Source organism: Echeneis naucrates, chromosome 18 (genome assembly GCF_900963305.1).
Source record: "Echeneis naucrates chromosome 18, fEcheNa1.1, whole genome shotgun sequence".
NCBI lineage: Eukaryota > Metazoa > Chordata > Actinopteri > Carangiformes > Echeneidae > Echeneis > Echeneis naucrates.
Genome location: NC_042528.1, coordinates 12,735,758 through 12,748,757, shown reverse-complemented (window position 1 = coordinate 12,748,757; position 13,000 = coordinate 12,735,758). Strand labels below are relative to the sequence as shown.

At 38.7% G+C, this 13,000-nt stretch overlaps 1 protein-coding gene across 2 annotated transcripts in view; it reads left to right on the top strand.

The window, feature by feature from the left end:
- Positions 1 to 13,000, top strand: part of ank2b (ankyrin 2b, neuronal) — a 116,876-nt gene that overhangs the window by 71,613 nt on the left and 32,263 nt on the right. Inside the window, exons 18-29 of one of the 2 annotated variants that reach the window (XM_029526828.1) lie at positions 667 to 864; positions 1,075 to 1,173; positions 1,335 to 1,433; positions 2,353 to 2,451; positions 2,540 to 2,638; positions 2,794 to 2,866; positions 6,903 to 7,044; positions 7,377 to 7,388; positions 8,281 to 8,368; positions 8,645 to 8,748; positions 9,716 to 9,754; positions 11,809 to 12,033. In XM_029526828.1, coding sequence (XP_029382688.1) covers positions 667 to 864; positions 1,075 to 1,173; positions 1,335 to 1,433; positions 2,353 to 2,451; positions 2,540 to 2,638; positions 2,794 to 2,866; positions 6,903 to 7,044; positions 7,377 to 7,388; positions 8,281 to 8,368; positions 8,645 to 8,748; positions 9,716 to 9,754; positions 11,809 to 12,033 — 1,277 coding nt within the window. The remainder of the gene's footprint in view (positions 1 to 666; positions 865 to 1,074; positions 1,174 to 1,334; positions 1,434 to 2,352; positions 2,452 to 2,539; positions 2,639 to 2,793; positions 2,867 to 6,902; positions 7,045 to 7,376; positions 7,389 to 8,280; positions 8,369 to 8,644; positions 8,749 to 9,715; positions 9,755 to 11,808; positions 12,034 to 13,000) is intronic. The other variant, XM_029526829.1, reaches the window with a different exon arrangement.

Genomic DNA, 13,000 nt, shown 5'->3' with positions numbered 1-13,000 from the left:
GAAAAGAGGATGCTGAGGGTTTGCCAGGATGGTATTAGCCCTCTGAATACACCTCATCTGGTAGACCTGGCTTTTTTCAGGGAAAAATGTGTCTCCTTCACCTGGTAGACCTGGCTGAGATCATTAAGATATACACCAATGCCTTTTTGGACTTGTTTCACAACACTCCCCAGCATGTTTTTGCAACCAAGCAGAGATTGCCAAACCAACAAGTCCTAGCAAAAGTGAGTACAGACTCAGCAAATTACGAATAGAGCATTTTCATGTGTCCATGTGAAAAGTCCTCAGCTTGAAGGGAAAGCAGTGTTACCATATAGATTATTTATACATTCTTAGGTAAGGTAAGGAATGATCGACTTTCATTTACTTCATATTTCAGTGTGCTTTGACTCTAGGAAGTATTTCTGGCAGCAAGATGTAGCATTGCAAAAGAACTACAGTTTGTGTGTTCAGTCTAATGAAGAAACGAGTCATACAGTGCAAAAGTGTTTCTCAATGATGCATTTTAATAGTTTCCAGACAACAATAAAGAATTATTGCCCAGAGATGCACAACATTTATTAAAAGGATGCATTCTGTGTTGCTTTGGGTCTGCGGACAGTGAAAATATACCCATGCACTAGAATGACACCCATTTCTCTCTCCTCTGTCATCGTCATGAATCAGAATGGATACACTCCTCTTCACATTGCGGCGAAGAAGAACCAGATGGAAATTGCCACAGTTCTGCTGCAGTACGGAGCCGAGACCAACATCCTGACCAAGCAGGGTGTCACTCCGCTCCATCTGGCCTCCCAGGAGGGCCACGCTGATATGGCTGCCCTGCTCATGAGCAAGGGAGCTCAGATCAACATCCCCACAAAGGTAATGTCGAAACCTGGGTATATAATGCAGTAAATAACGCAAGAGAAATTAGTGTAAACATGAAGTGTTTTTAGTGAGCCTCCTTTTTTCAGGGAAAAATCTATCTCCTTCTAAGCTCTTGATGAACTATATAATTTGCCAAGACAGAATGGACAGGCTCTGGTCTGAATGTAGCTGCTGTGAATGAACTAGTGTGTGTCCCTCCTGCAGAGCGGCCTGACTGCCCTCCATCTGGCAGCCCAGGAGGAGAGAGTGGCTGTTGGAGAGATCCTTGCCAAGAATGGGGCCAACCTTGACCAACAGACCAAAGTATGAGCAATCACAGTAATTTTATTTTCTTCATGCAGCTTTACACAACATCATTGTACCACTCTGAAGTTATCATACTGGATAAAAGTATTTTTACAGTGTTTCTCAGTGTTGAAGGTTTTGGTATTCTACTTTCAATCACGTGTGCTTTTGTTTTACAGCTGGGATACACACCGCTAATTGTAGCATGTCACTATGGTAATGCTAAGATGGTCAACTTCCTGCTTCAGAATGGAGCAAGTGTCAACTCTAAGACTAAGGTACAGTACTGAGTCAGATGATTCAAACAATCAGACTATAGAAAATGCATAAATGGCATTACGCCTTTCATAAATTGTCCATATGCAAATAAAATGTATATACTTATAGATACCAATTTTTGTGTATATATAAAAATTTATTAAATGGATATGCACATATAAAATAAAAGCATACCTGCAAAATATGTAATACAAATACAAACATGTGATTACTCTATGTATAGTTATAGTTATGTATAGTAGAATAAGAAATTGCTACATACATATATATGTATGTATGTCTAGGAGACAATAATTAAAACAGATTTGACATTAATAAGGATTTATTATTAATATTGTTAAATGTTAAATGGTTTTAATAAACTTCCACACATAATTGTATTTTTTCAACATACATGTTGACTGCATGTTAAAAATGTATCATGCTAATATTTTTAAAATATGATATAAAAATTTTAAATATATTTTGATTTGATTTACATCTCTGAAGATGTGTATGGTTGATAATAATATAATGTGTTTTGCTATGGATGATACAAAGAAAAACAGAGAGAAAAACGTGACAAGAAACACTGAAGTTTATGGTGAAATGGCTCTTGAATTGGACTAATTCCATCGTCCACATGCTGTTTATTGATGGAATCATTATAGTCTCAAGATTTATGGATCTGGTTCTTTCAAATTACAAACACATTTACACATAGAAGAGAAATTCACCAGTAAGATTTCTGTCTCCAGTCCAGTATAATGGTAATGAATGAACTTTTGTCTGTCTGGAGGCAGACAAACTGTAAAGCCTACTGATGTATACAGTACCTTATTATTTATCTGTAATTTGGTTGAGCTGAAGTTTAAAGCCATATTATAGCCCAAACAGAAATTTACATTTGCTGCTGTTGTTGTTGTTAATCCTTCCCAGAGTGGATACACCCCGCTCCACCAGGCAGCCCAACAAGGAAACACACACATCATCAATGTCCTGCTGCAGCATGGTGCCAAGCCCAATGCTATCACTGTGGTACGTAAACCCTCGTCGACACTAACACATGCAGTCAAACACACACGCGCTGACACACATAGCTCATTCATTTTGCCTTTCTGTGCAGAATGGTAACACTGCTCTGGGAATTGCCCGGAGGTTGGGCTACATCTCTGTGGTGGACACACTGAGGGTGGTCACTGAGGAGATCATCACTACCACAACGGTACCTCACATCTTACACACACACACACACATCTAACTGAATGACATCTCTTGTGTGCACCCTCATCTTTTGTGGGAGATGGTTTAGATGTGGTGCAACTGATTCTTAACTGATGTTTTGTCCTGCCCCCACCCCACATATTGCCATTCTGCCAGACTGTGACAGAGAAACACAAGTTGAACGTGCCGGAGACCATGACTGAAGTACTGGATGTCTCCGATGAAGAAGGTGAGTAATTTTGCCCACTCTACAGGCCCAACTACTGCCACGTAACCATGCAACTTAGGTTGTGTCACTAAATTTTACCAGCTTCATCAACTCTGTGCCAGCTCAGTGTGGAAACAGATATCAGTTTCCTAAAATGTCTGCAAACACAAGTCTAAAATCTTGGGTGTGAGCAAATCTGCTGTTTGCCCTCAGCACTGAGAGCCATTGATGATGAAGACACCTTGGACATGGAAGGTATTCAGCATGGTCTTGCTGTGCTGGTTTTATGAAGGGGGTGTTATAGGGTTGGGACGATATATCATTTTACCATCTAATGAAGATGAACATAATAGTGAGTAGGTATAACTGTTGGTGCTCTTACACTGAATGGCTTGTGTCTAACTAGTTCAAAAATTTGAATAATGTAGGAAATATGTGAGAAAGAACATGCTCATAGTGTTTACATTTTTGTTGTTTTTTTTTTTATAAATTTTTGTCTTTTAAGGTAACAGAAAAGTGAAGGTAGGAGGGGGCCTCGTTAATATAGTGGTAAGTATATCCGCGTGGAATGCGGGAGCCAGGGTTTGATTCCCTGACGAGGAACCCCAGCCATAAGGCTCACCAGTGGTACTCTTGTGCTGGTCCCAAGTCTGGATAAATGGGAGGGTTTTGTCAAGTATGAGGGAACGAGAAAGTGGGTAGCATGCAGCAAAGTGTATGGCAATTACAACTGATCCTTAATTATACGCTCTCTATAAGGTGAGCTACTGTGCCTCCCAGAGCCATTTCACATTTAAGTTTAAAGCATATTTTCAGCAGTATTGCAATAACAGTGTGAACTGCTGTTACTGTAGCTCAGGATAATCCAGACATGAAATGATCATATCGTCCCATGCCTAGTTATGCATGATGAACGTGACCTCTGCAATAATAACTGCTGAGATTTGGACACAAGTGGTGGTCATCATAGTGAAGTTTCATCATATTTATATTTAGATTTATGACTGTGATCTTAGGACTTCTTCCTAAGATCCAGGGGGTAGAGGTAGTAATAAAAAAATAAATGAAAAAGATTATCCTGGTTACACAAAAAAAAAAAAAAAAAAAGGAAATAGGTTATGAAAATGGAAATTTTGCAGTGTTGTGGGTTTTTTTTTAGAAACCTTTGTGTCAGTCAGTAGTGCTTTGATGTTGCATCTGTGTCTTGGTCTTGCCATTTTGCTCCATACAAACGCAATATAAGGCGTATCAATATCAATGAACGGGTCTTTTTTCATACATAAGGCACACCGGGTTATTAGACGCATGATAAAATGTATATAAAGCGACGCACGGTACGTACTACAAAAAAGTATTACAAAAAAGTGGTGGAGGTAAGCGTACTGCGTACTGTTCTCTGATTGGTTTATCGTTTTCAGCATAGCAAACACCTGAAGTTCGTGTGACGTTGGAACTACGTTGTGTCCCAACATTTGATTATAATTGGCTTATGATATGGATTTGAAAATTGGGTTTACGTTAAAAACCTAATGTTGTAGTAAGGTAACATTGATTAAATGTTGAACGATGGTTGGTTGACAGCACTACAGAATTAGATATCTAACGTTGTCTGACGTTGCAACCCATATCCAACCAAGGACTAACGTTAATACAACGTCCCTGTGTCAGCTGAGAATGCTCCGACAATCTATCAAGCGGAGCGGCTCTGTCGCTTACCAGAGTCACACTAAAACATTTTGACAGATTTTTGAGCGCAGTGTATCACATAAAATTGGTTCGAGGTCAGTAAGCACAACAACAATTCATACATAAGGCGCACCGGATTATAGGGCGCATTGCCGATTTTTTGAGAAAATTAAGGATTTTAAGTGCGCCTTACAGTGCGAAAAATACGGTTTTTCAAATGTAGAACGCTTTTGACAGGACTCAAAGACGCTTTACAGACAGATAACAGTGGAAAAGAGACAAAAAGTGCAAAGGTCCATATCAAAAAGTGCTCAAATACAAAAGTTAGGTGCAAAAGAATAACACATAAATAACATAATATTTAGAATAGCAATGAGAGTGTAAAGACAAAGCAATAATCAGATAGACGGGATGAATGTTGGAGCTACAAGTTAAATGCAGAACAGGTATGTTTTGAGTTGAGTCTTGATGAGGCCAGTGCAGTTTAATTAAGTACACTGCATTTCTTTGTTTAGTCTGTATACAAGCAGGTTTTTACAAAGTGACAATGTCGGGAGGAATAAAATGTACAACTGTAGAAAGCTATATTTTTTAGGTTCCATGAAAAGAATTTTCAAGAAAGCACAAAGAGAGACAGAAAAACTAATCCTGAGAAGAGTTTATTCACAGTGTCAACTCACAGCAATGCTGCTAAACTCAACTCAAGCCCTCCTGTTATTGGCTGTACCACTTACACAAAAGCCTCAGAAGAAGCATGAGCATCATGGAATTAATTTGATGTGGAAATGAGTATTTATGATTTAGTAAACTGTGTATCCAAGGAGTGAGGACAAAGATGTTGACTTTGTTGCATCTGCATTTAACAGCCAGTATGCTTTTGGCATCAGAGCATCTCAGTCGAACTACAGTATGTTTTTCGCTTGTTCTGTTGGCCTAGCATTTAGCTTTCAGCCAGACTTGGGCCAAAGTGGCTACCCTGCATTGACCACAATGTCACTTGCTACAACCAAAGAAACAAATAAATAAACACAAAACAGCACTCTCAGGCCCACATACACCATATGTTCCCCTGTGGACGAATGAAACTGAAATGTCTTAGTGAGCAGCTTCACTGCTCCTGAGTATTGATTCTCCAAATTTTAATTTTACTGGAGGATGAACATTCTGTCAAAAGATAGCGTTAAAGCTTTGGACAAAATCTTTTGACAAAAATGCAGATGGAAAGCTGGTGGTGAGATTAAATGTGTTTTATTGCAGCACAATGAGATAGAAGGGGGTAGGGGAGGCTGGATTACTGAGTGGGGTGAGTTATGGTTTTATGATCCTTGGAATACTTCTAGACCCTGGTGGCATGGCAGTGTTTTTGTGATAGCATTAACAGGGGATGATGTATGGAGGTCTGAGATAGAGTAAAGGGCAATGAGAAAAAAAATTGTAGATTGGCCAATCATTTTACCACATGGGAAAAGTTTCCTGAAGTGGCAGTGATGACCAACTTACTTTGGTGCTAAAATAGTCACAATGAAAGATTATATTTATTCCTTTATTACTTGATTTTACTTTACATATAGGGCATTCATAAATATCAATGTGCCATGAATGTGATTTTGTTATAACATTAAGTTAATTTTTCATGTTCATGGGTCTGAGAGTGAGAGTCTTAGTGTACCCTAGAAGCACCACATGATGGTCCAGGTGAATCTGCAGCCAGTAGCGATGCTGACCCCGGCTGTAGTAGAGCAGTGCTAGAGTTATACTGCTGTGATGCAGAGCGATCAAGTCCATAGAGGAAGCTGCTCTGACATGCATCTGTTTAGTGTTAGACAACAAAGGCGTTGACTATTACTGTACACACTGGAATCAAAACTGAATGACTAAAATCCTGTGGAGTCTGGAAACAGATGATCAGTATGCTGAGTTGTGATGGAGCTACTGAACCTTACTCTCTGGAGGGATTTCTCAAATCAGTGTGCTGTTGTCAGTCACTTCTACAGAATCAAGGTTGACTTACATTGTAAAGGGGGGGACTTTCACATATATTTAACCCATTATCAGTAGTTTGTCATATTCTTTTAACAGAAAAATTTAAATTAACTTTCTAACAAATACACCAAATTTAAAATCAACTTTGACAATTTTTGGTTAGTTTTCATATGGAGTGAGAGGTGTGTACAGATGTAGGATACTATTATATATAATAGTATGAGTATAATAGTATAATAGTTTAAATATATTTCAACTCACTCTGTGCTAACATGTAAGTGCTGCATAAACATGCATTAGAAGTGACCTGAGAAACAGTTCGGAACCATGAGTGCTCTTTTGACTCTTTTCATGAACTCCCCTCTTACCCTCTGTCTGCTCTCCCAAGGTGACGACACAATGACAGGTGACGGAGGAGAGTATCTGAGGGCAGAGGACCTGAGGGAGCTGGGAGACGACTCCCTCCCTGGACAGTACCTGGATGGGATGAACTACCTGCGATTCAGCCTGGAGGGGGGACGCACTGACAGGTACATAACGCAACCATTCGTGTTTAGCTTTGCTAACAAGCAACTATAACAACAACAACATTTTCTACCGCATGAAACAGATTGTCGATTTACAACATATGCAGTAATTCTGATGTGTGACCCATTTATCTTTCTGAATTTGTCTGTTCCCTCTTTTGACTCCTGTTTCTGTCTACCTATGAATACAGTATTTACTGAATTCTGACCTAACGTGTGTATTTGTGTAAACTGACAAAACGTCTCCTTTTGCCTGTATTTGATCATGTGTATATGTTTTTCCAACATCTCCTGCTCATTTTTCATCTTTGGTCTTCATTGTCATGCCTCTTTAGTCGAATGCAAAGGTATGTGCTGACGCTGGTCACATATTTGGCCTTTTAAACCTTCGGCACTGCTGTAATAATCAGATTAAGCATCGCTGTCTGTCTGTAGCTGGATATTTTAGTCTTTTTTTTTATAGGAATAAGCGATTTCTGACTTTACGTCACAAATTACTTTATTTCTTATCAAATAGCTTGATGTTATGTTTGTCTTACTTTGTGTTAGCTTCAGTACAAAAACAACATTGCTATTGTTTTAACTTAAAGATTTAAAGTTTTGATCTATAGCCAGCCTGTGTGTAATGACCCAACTTGTGTAGTGCAACACCACTGATTCCAAATTTGTGAAGGAAACCTGACAGCTCAGGGTTACATGCAAACATTTGCGACAATCTACACATACAATTGGTTGTTGGTCCTGTTTGGACTTTAAGCAGCAGCCTCCTGCGATCAGTCAGTCAACAAATACTAAATATACAAGCTAACATATTTTTTACTACATACACTTCTCTCTAGATGTGGTTATGTATGTGTTCAATATTTAATTTCAGTACATTCTTTGGGAAAAAACTCCCTGGGCTCAACAAATATAATTTTTTCTCTTCCCAACTTCTGACAATGATAATTGTACTCTTGTGACATCAAAATATTTTCCACATTGTGAAAATATCCTCAACAAAGAACAAATACTATATAGTAAGAAAATAAGATATACTATATATAGATATAGCCTCCTGAAAGTGTTTCCATACTATTTATCAACTACGTTTGATAATTGTTAGTGAGTTTCTCTTCTTGTGGACATTTATTCTTATTTCCTCTTTGTCTTAAGGAATTTCTTGTCTGGTGTTATCTGTGTTATAATAGTGTGCATTGAGCTTCACCGGTTTCACTGCTCTCCTGCTCTCCCCTGCAGCTCAGACAGATCCTTCACCCCAACCCACCATAGCTACTACTCCCCGAAACATGAGGGCCTGATGGAGGAGATGCTCACAAGCCACCAGGTACAGTGTGATCAACAGTCACAGACACTGCAGGTGGAATCCACCTCAGCTCTTTTCTTACAGAAGCCTGTGTGTGTGCCAGCAAATCTGTAAATTTAGTGTTGAATTTAGATAAGACAGTCAAAGCAGAAAAGGCCAGCTCAGCTCATGTTCCACAGTGTCAAAATCTTTGATGTCTCTGACTTCACCTAAATGACTGAAGGCGTGCATCTTTCTCGGGTTAACTTATTATACTATAATAAATCTATAATAATAAGCTTCTGTATTTCATTCCAGGTTTCTTCACTCACAAGAGAGAATGAGAGGGATTCATACAGACTGAGCTGGGGAACAGAGAACCTGGACAATGTGGCTTTATCATCGAGCCCCATCCACTCCGGGTAGGTCCAATCCAAGACTGAGTAGAAAAATGCCCTCATCCCAACGTAATCTGATACAAAATTTAAATGAAAAAAATCCTGCAGACATTAACCTAAACTTGTTGTAAAGTAATGAAAATGCATGAGCAATGAATCCACTCTTATCAGGGTCCTGATAAAGTGTTACTGCTATGTTTCAAGTAGTTAATTTCCTAATTAGTTGGTAAACTTAAACGTAAAATATGTGTTTCAGTGATCTGTTTTGTCCCTGTTGCCTGGAGCAAAATGCTTCCTTTAAAAGGCAACAGTTGGAATTATATTGTGGCTGAATTAAAAATATCCATTTATCTCTTCATTTTTGATTTATCTTGTAATTTTATTTTCTGTCTGAAACCTGAGGATACTTAGATTTTCCAGAATATATATATATATATATATATATATAATTTTTTTTTCGAAATAATTTCCGTATACATTTATACATTTACAAGTATACATTTAATAACAGCAGTTTAGGAAATATGATTATTTGGAACAGCCTGGAGTAAGGTTAACATAAAGAAACCTATACTATAGCTGGAAACAGTCAGAAGGGCTGGGTGGAAAGAACATTTTCAAGAAATAGTTCCAGCATGTATTTTTTCTAACTATATGTGTTAAAATTAGGCATTTTGCTCATCAGTGGTAATATGATTGTTGTTTCTGTGCTTCTTCACTCTAGGAAAGAAAGTTGGATCAACATTTTTAACTAAAGCTAACTACTTTAACTAACAAAGGCAAACATACATTTTCTGTTCACTGAGGTATCATCACACAATTTTTGAAGATTTTTAACAATTTTATGCAAATGTTTTCTTCCTCAACATATCTGGCAAAAGTAGCAGACGCTGATTCAATTATCAGCTGGACAAAAGCAAGAGAAAGTTCTTCCTCAACTGTCTCTGCCTGACATTTGATTCTGTCTGTCTGATGTGGTTGCTGTTTTTAGCCATTCCTCTCCGTGCCATGAACATGGAGACCACAGCAGGTGACCCTCTGCACCTTGGTTTACATCATACTCCTCCCCATCTTCATCACTGTCTTCCTCCCCTCACAGTGTGCTCTCCTGGTGGAGAGGTGTTTGTGTATGTTCCTGTCTATAACCAGCACTGTCCTGTAAATGTCTCAATGGACTTCACCCATTGGTGTCACTATGATGAACAGACAGGTGGCAAAAAAGAAAAACCAAAGAGCGCTGTGAAACATGCTGCCTCAGAATTACCTGGAACGCATTTAGTTATTTGAGATCTGGTGACTGTAAAGACACATTATATGATTTATAAGATTTCTGTACTCCATCAGCAACATAATGAGCAATAATGGTGAAAATAACAGAATGTTATATAGATAGAATAGAAGAATAGAATAGCCTTTATTGTCATTGTACATAAGCACAATGGAATTCTCCACACCCATTTGCCCTCACACAATTACATTAATTTGTCACAATTATCACTTGTTGAACGCAATAATGACACACTTCAGAATTTATATAATGTACATATACATTTGTTTGTGTACGTACACTAAACTTGAATGTTGCCTGAATAGTCCTTATGGGTGTGTGTTGTTGCAACATGAGTCGCGCCAGGTCGAGCGTGGAAGGGTAAGAGACAGTCGGCTGCAGCCTCCGGGCGCTGCCATCCTGCCTCCTACCACCTAGTGGTGAGGGCAGAGACCGCCCTCGCCAAGGTCCAAGCTCTATTTGCTGCACATGTATGCAACCAAGTGCGTTGATAATAATAATAATAAAAATGGTAAGTAAAAATAGTGTAATAATAATGATATAATTCAAAGTTCTCTATTTTGGTAATATTGATGTTTTGGGCAACATTTTTAGAAACGGACCCCCTCATGTCTCGTCCTACTTTGGGAAACGTCCAGACCATTTTGCAGACAACAACCTCCCTCTCTTTCCTTGCCCTGAAAGAAAGTGTTATCATATATCCTCCCCCTAATAACCAAAGCCATTGTCCTCTAAATGGGATCATCATTTTAAAAATGAACATGCTGTCCAACCAAGTCCAGTTGCCCTATATGAGGTTTTCTTAGAGAACTACTACCTGGATGACAGAGAACTTATACAGATGTACTGAAGAAGACTTGAAACTACAGATTAAGGCCAAAAATTAATTTGGAAGACATTTGATAATGTAGCACTATTTGCATTGATTTCAAAACAAATATAGAGTTTTAACACTCAGTGGAGTTGCCACCTGATGGTGATTAGACAGCTTAAAGGCTCTTCACTTTTGGCTCCACTTTTTCAGATCCCGATTCTATATCCATTTTTATAATCAGAAGAACCCCAGTCACCTAGCACCTACTCTCACCACACCTCTTAGCCTCACTGAGCTGTCTTCATCTCTAACAATTTCACTGAGCGAGTTGCTGAATTTAATAACGAATGTTTTTTGTCACTTTCGTAAATTTTGCTGTGTTTGCTCCAGTGAAGCCACTACCCAGATGCAATGGTGTAAACTCATCAAACCCATAATCCCACCCACCCCCATCCAGATGTGACAATCATGTACATAGAGCATTTTGCACCTTGCATGGGGAGTGACGTCACAGATTCTGAAGATGGAAAGTGAAAAACAGTAATGGCGTCTGTTCAGTGATGAGAAGAGAGACACCAAAATAGTCAGATCACATAAAGATGATGACATTGCCACTTGGTCTCCATTACGGGGTGTAATTCTCTTTTTTGTCATGGAACTGCAGCTGATCAGGCCACTTTCAGTTGGCTTGAAAGCTGCATTCATGGAGCAGTTTACAAAAAAATCCCCACTGATCTGCTCTTTAAAAACCAAGAAAATGCACCTTGCGTAAAGGTTGTATTAATAATTTTTCCAGAATCAGAGATGACCTTTTCAATCTCATCTTTTAGTTCTTTGTAATTTAAGACATAAATTATTTATACAGCAACTCATAAAATTCAATTTAGTGATAGGTGCACCATTGGTGTCAATACTTTCATCACTTAATGGGCATAATAATATACAAGTTTAAATTTTATAAATGCTTCCTGTTCCATCCCAGCTTCCTGGTAAGCTTCATGGTGGATGCCAGGGGTGGAGCCATGCGTGGTTGCCGGCACAATGGCCTGCGCATCATCATCCCTCCCAGGAAGTGCAGTGCACCCACACGGGTGACATGCCGACTGGTGAAGAGGCACCGTTTGGCTACCATGCCCCCAATGGTTGAGGGTGAAGGCCTGGCCAGCAGGCTCATAGAGGTGGGGCCCTCAGGAGCCCAATTCCTTGGGTAAGGCTACAGGTTTTCATTCATTTATGGTAGTGGGTGATTGAATGAATGACCCAGTGACCCAGAAACAGATAAGCGGCTGAAGATGAATGAATGAATGCTGTTTTTGTTGGTAAACACAGAGGACTGAAAATGGAGAGGTAGCAAAAGCAAGTGCTAAATATAAAACGCGCTGACATCAGCAGGTAAACACACTGAAAGTTGATGAGGGTATAGCATTATTTAGCCAGTAGTTTAGTAGCTTTGAAAAATTATAATTTTGGTAGCTAAACTTCTTCACTTTTTAAATCTTGTTTGATATTTCTGGAAATGTTATGCCATGACCTTCCAAAATAAATGGAAAAAAAAAATACTTTAAATAGTGTTTATTATAGATGCAGATCCAGTACTACTACCTCTACATTCAGGCTATTGATTGATTTCTATCCTAAATAAGATGCTTACAACTTGCAGTCCCTTTTTGTTCAGATTTTTTCCCTCTGCCTCTGCCTTACTAAAACTGTCTCTTGCTTTCTCCCAGCGCCAGGGATCTTTTAATATTTGCTCTTCAGCATGCCCTGTTTGCTTTTATAACAGCTGCAGTGTCACTCTTTTTAACCGTATCCCCATCCTTAATGCAAAAGCCTTTCTAATTAACTCCACCTCCAATAAATTGCACCATGATTGATTTGATATGTAGCCTTAATATCTGCCCTCTGCTGGTAATATTGAAGAATGTAGTAGTCCTATATATATATATACACACACGCTTTTGGTCTCTGCAGACGTAGAACATTCATTTTTTATATATATAAAATACCCATCACTGACATTTCTTCCTGTCAAAAAGGCGGAAACATGTTGCTCTTGTTGTAAAGAGTATATTCTGTTCTTTGAGGATTATTTATCACTCCATAAACTACTGTTGCCTCAAAATGTTGTTCTTGGATGTTCTGCTCCATTGTGGTAACACCACATCAAATATTTG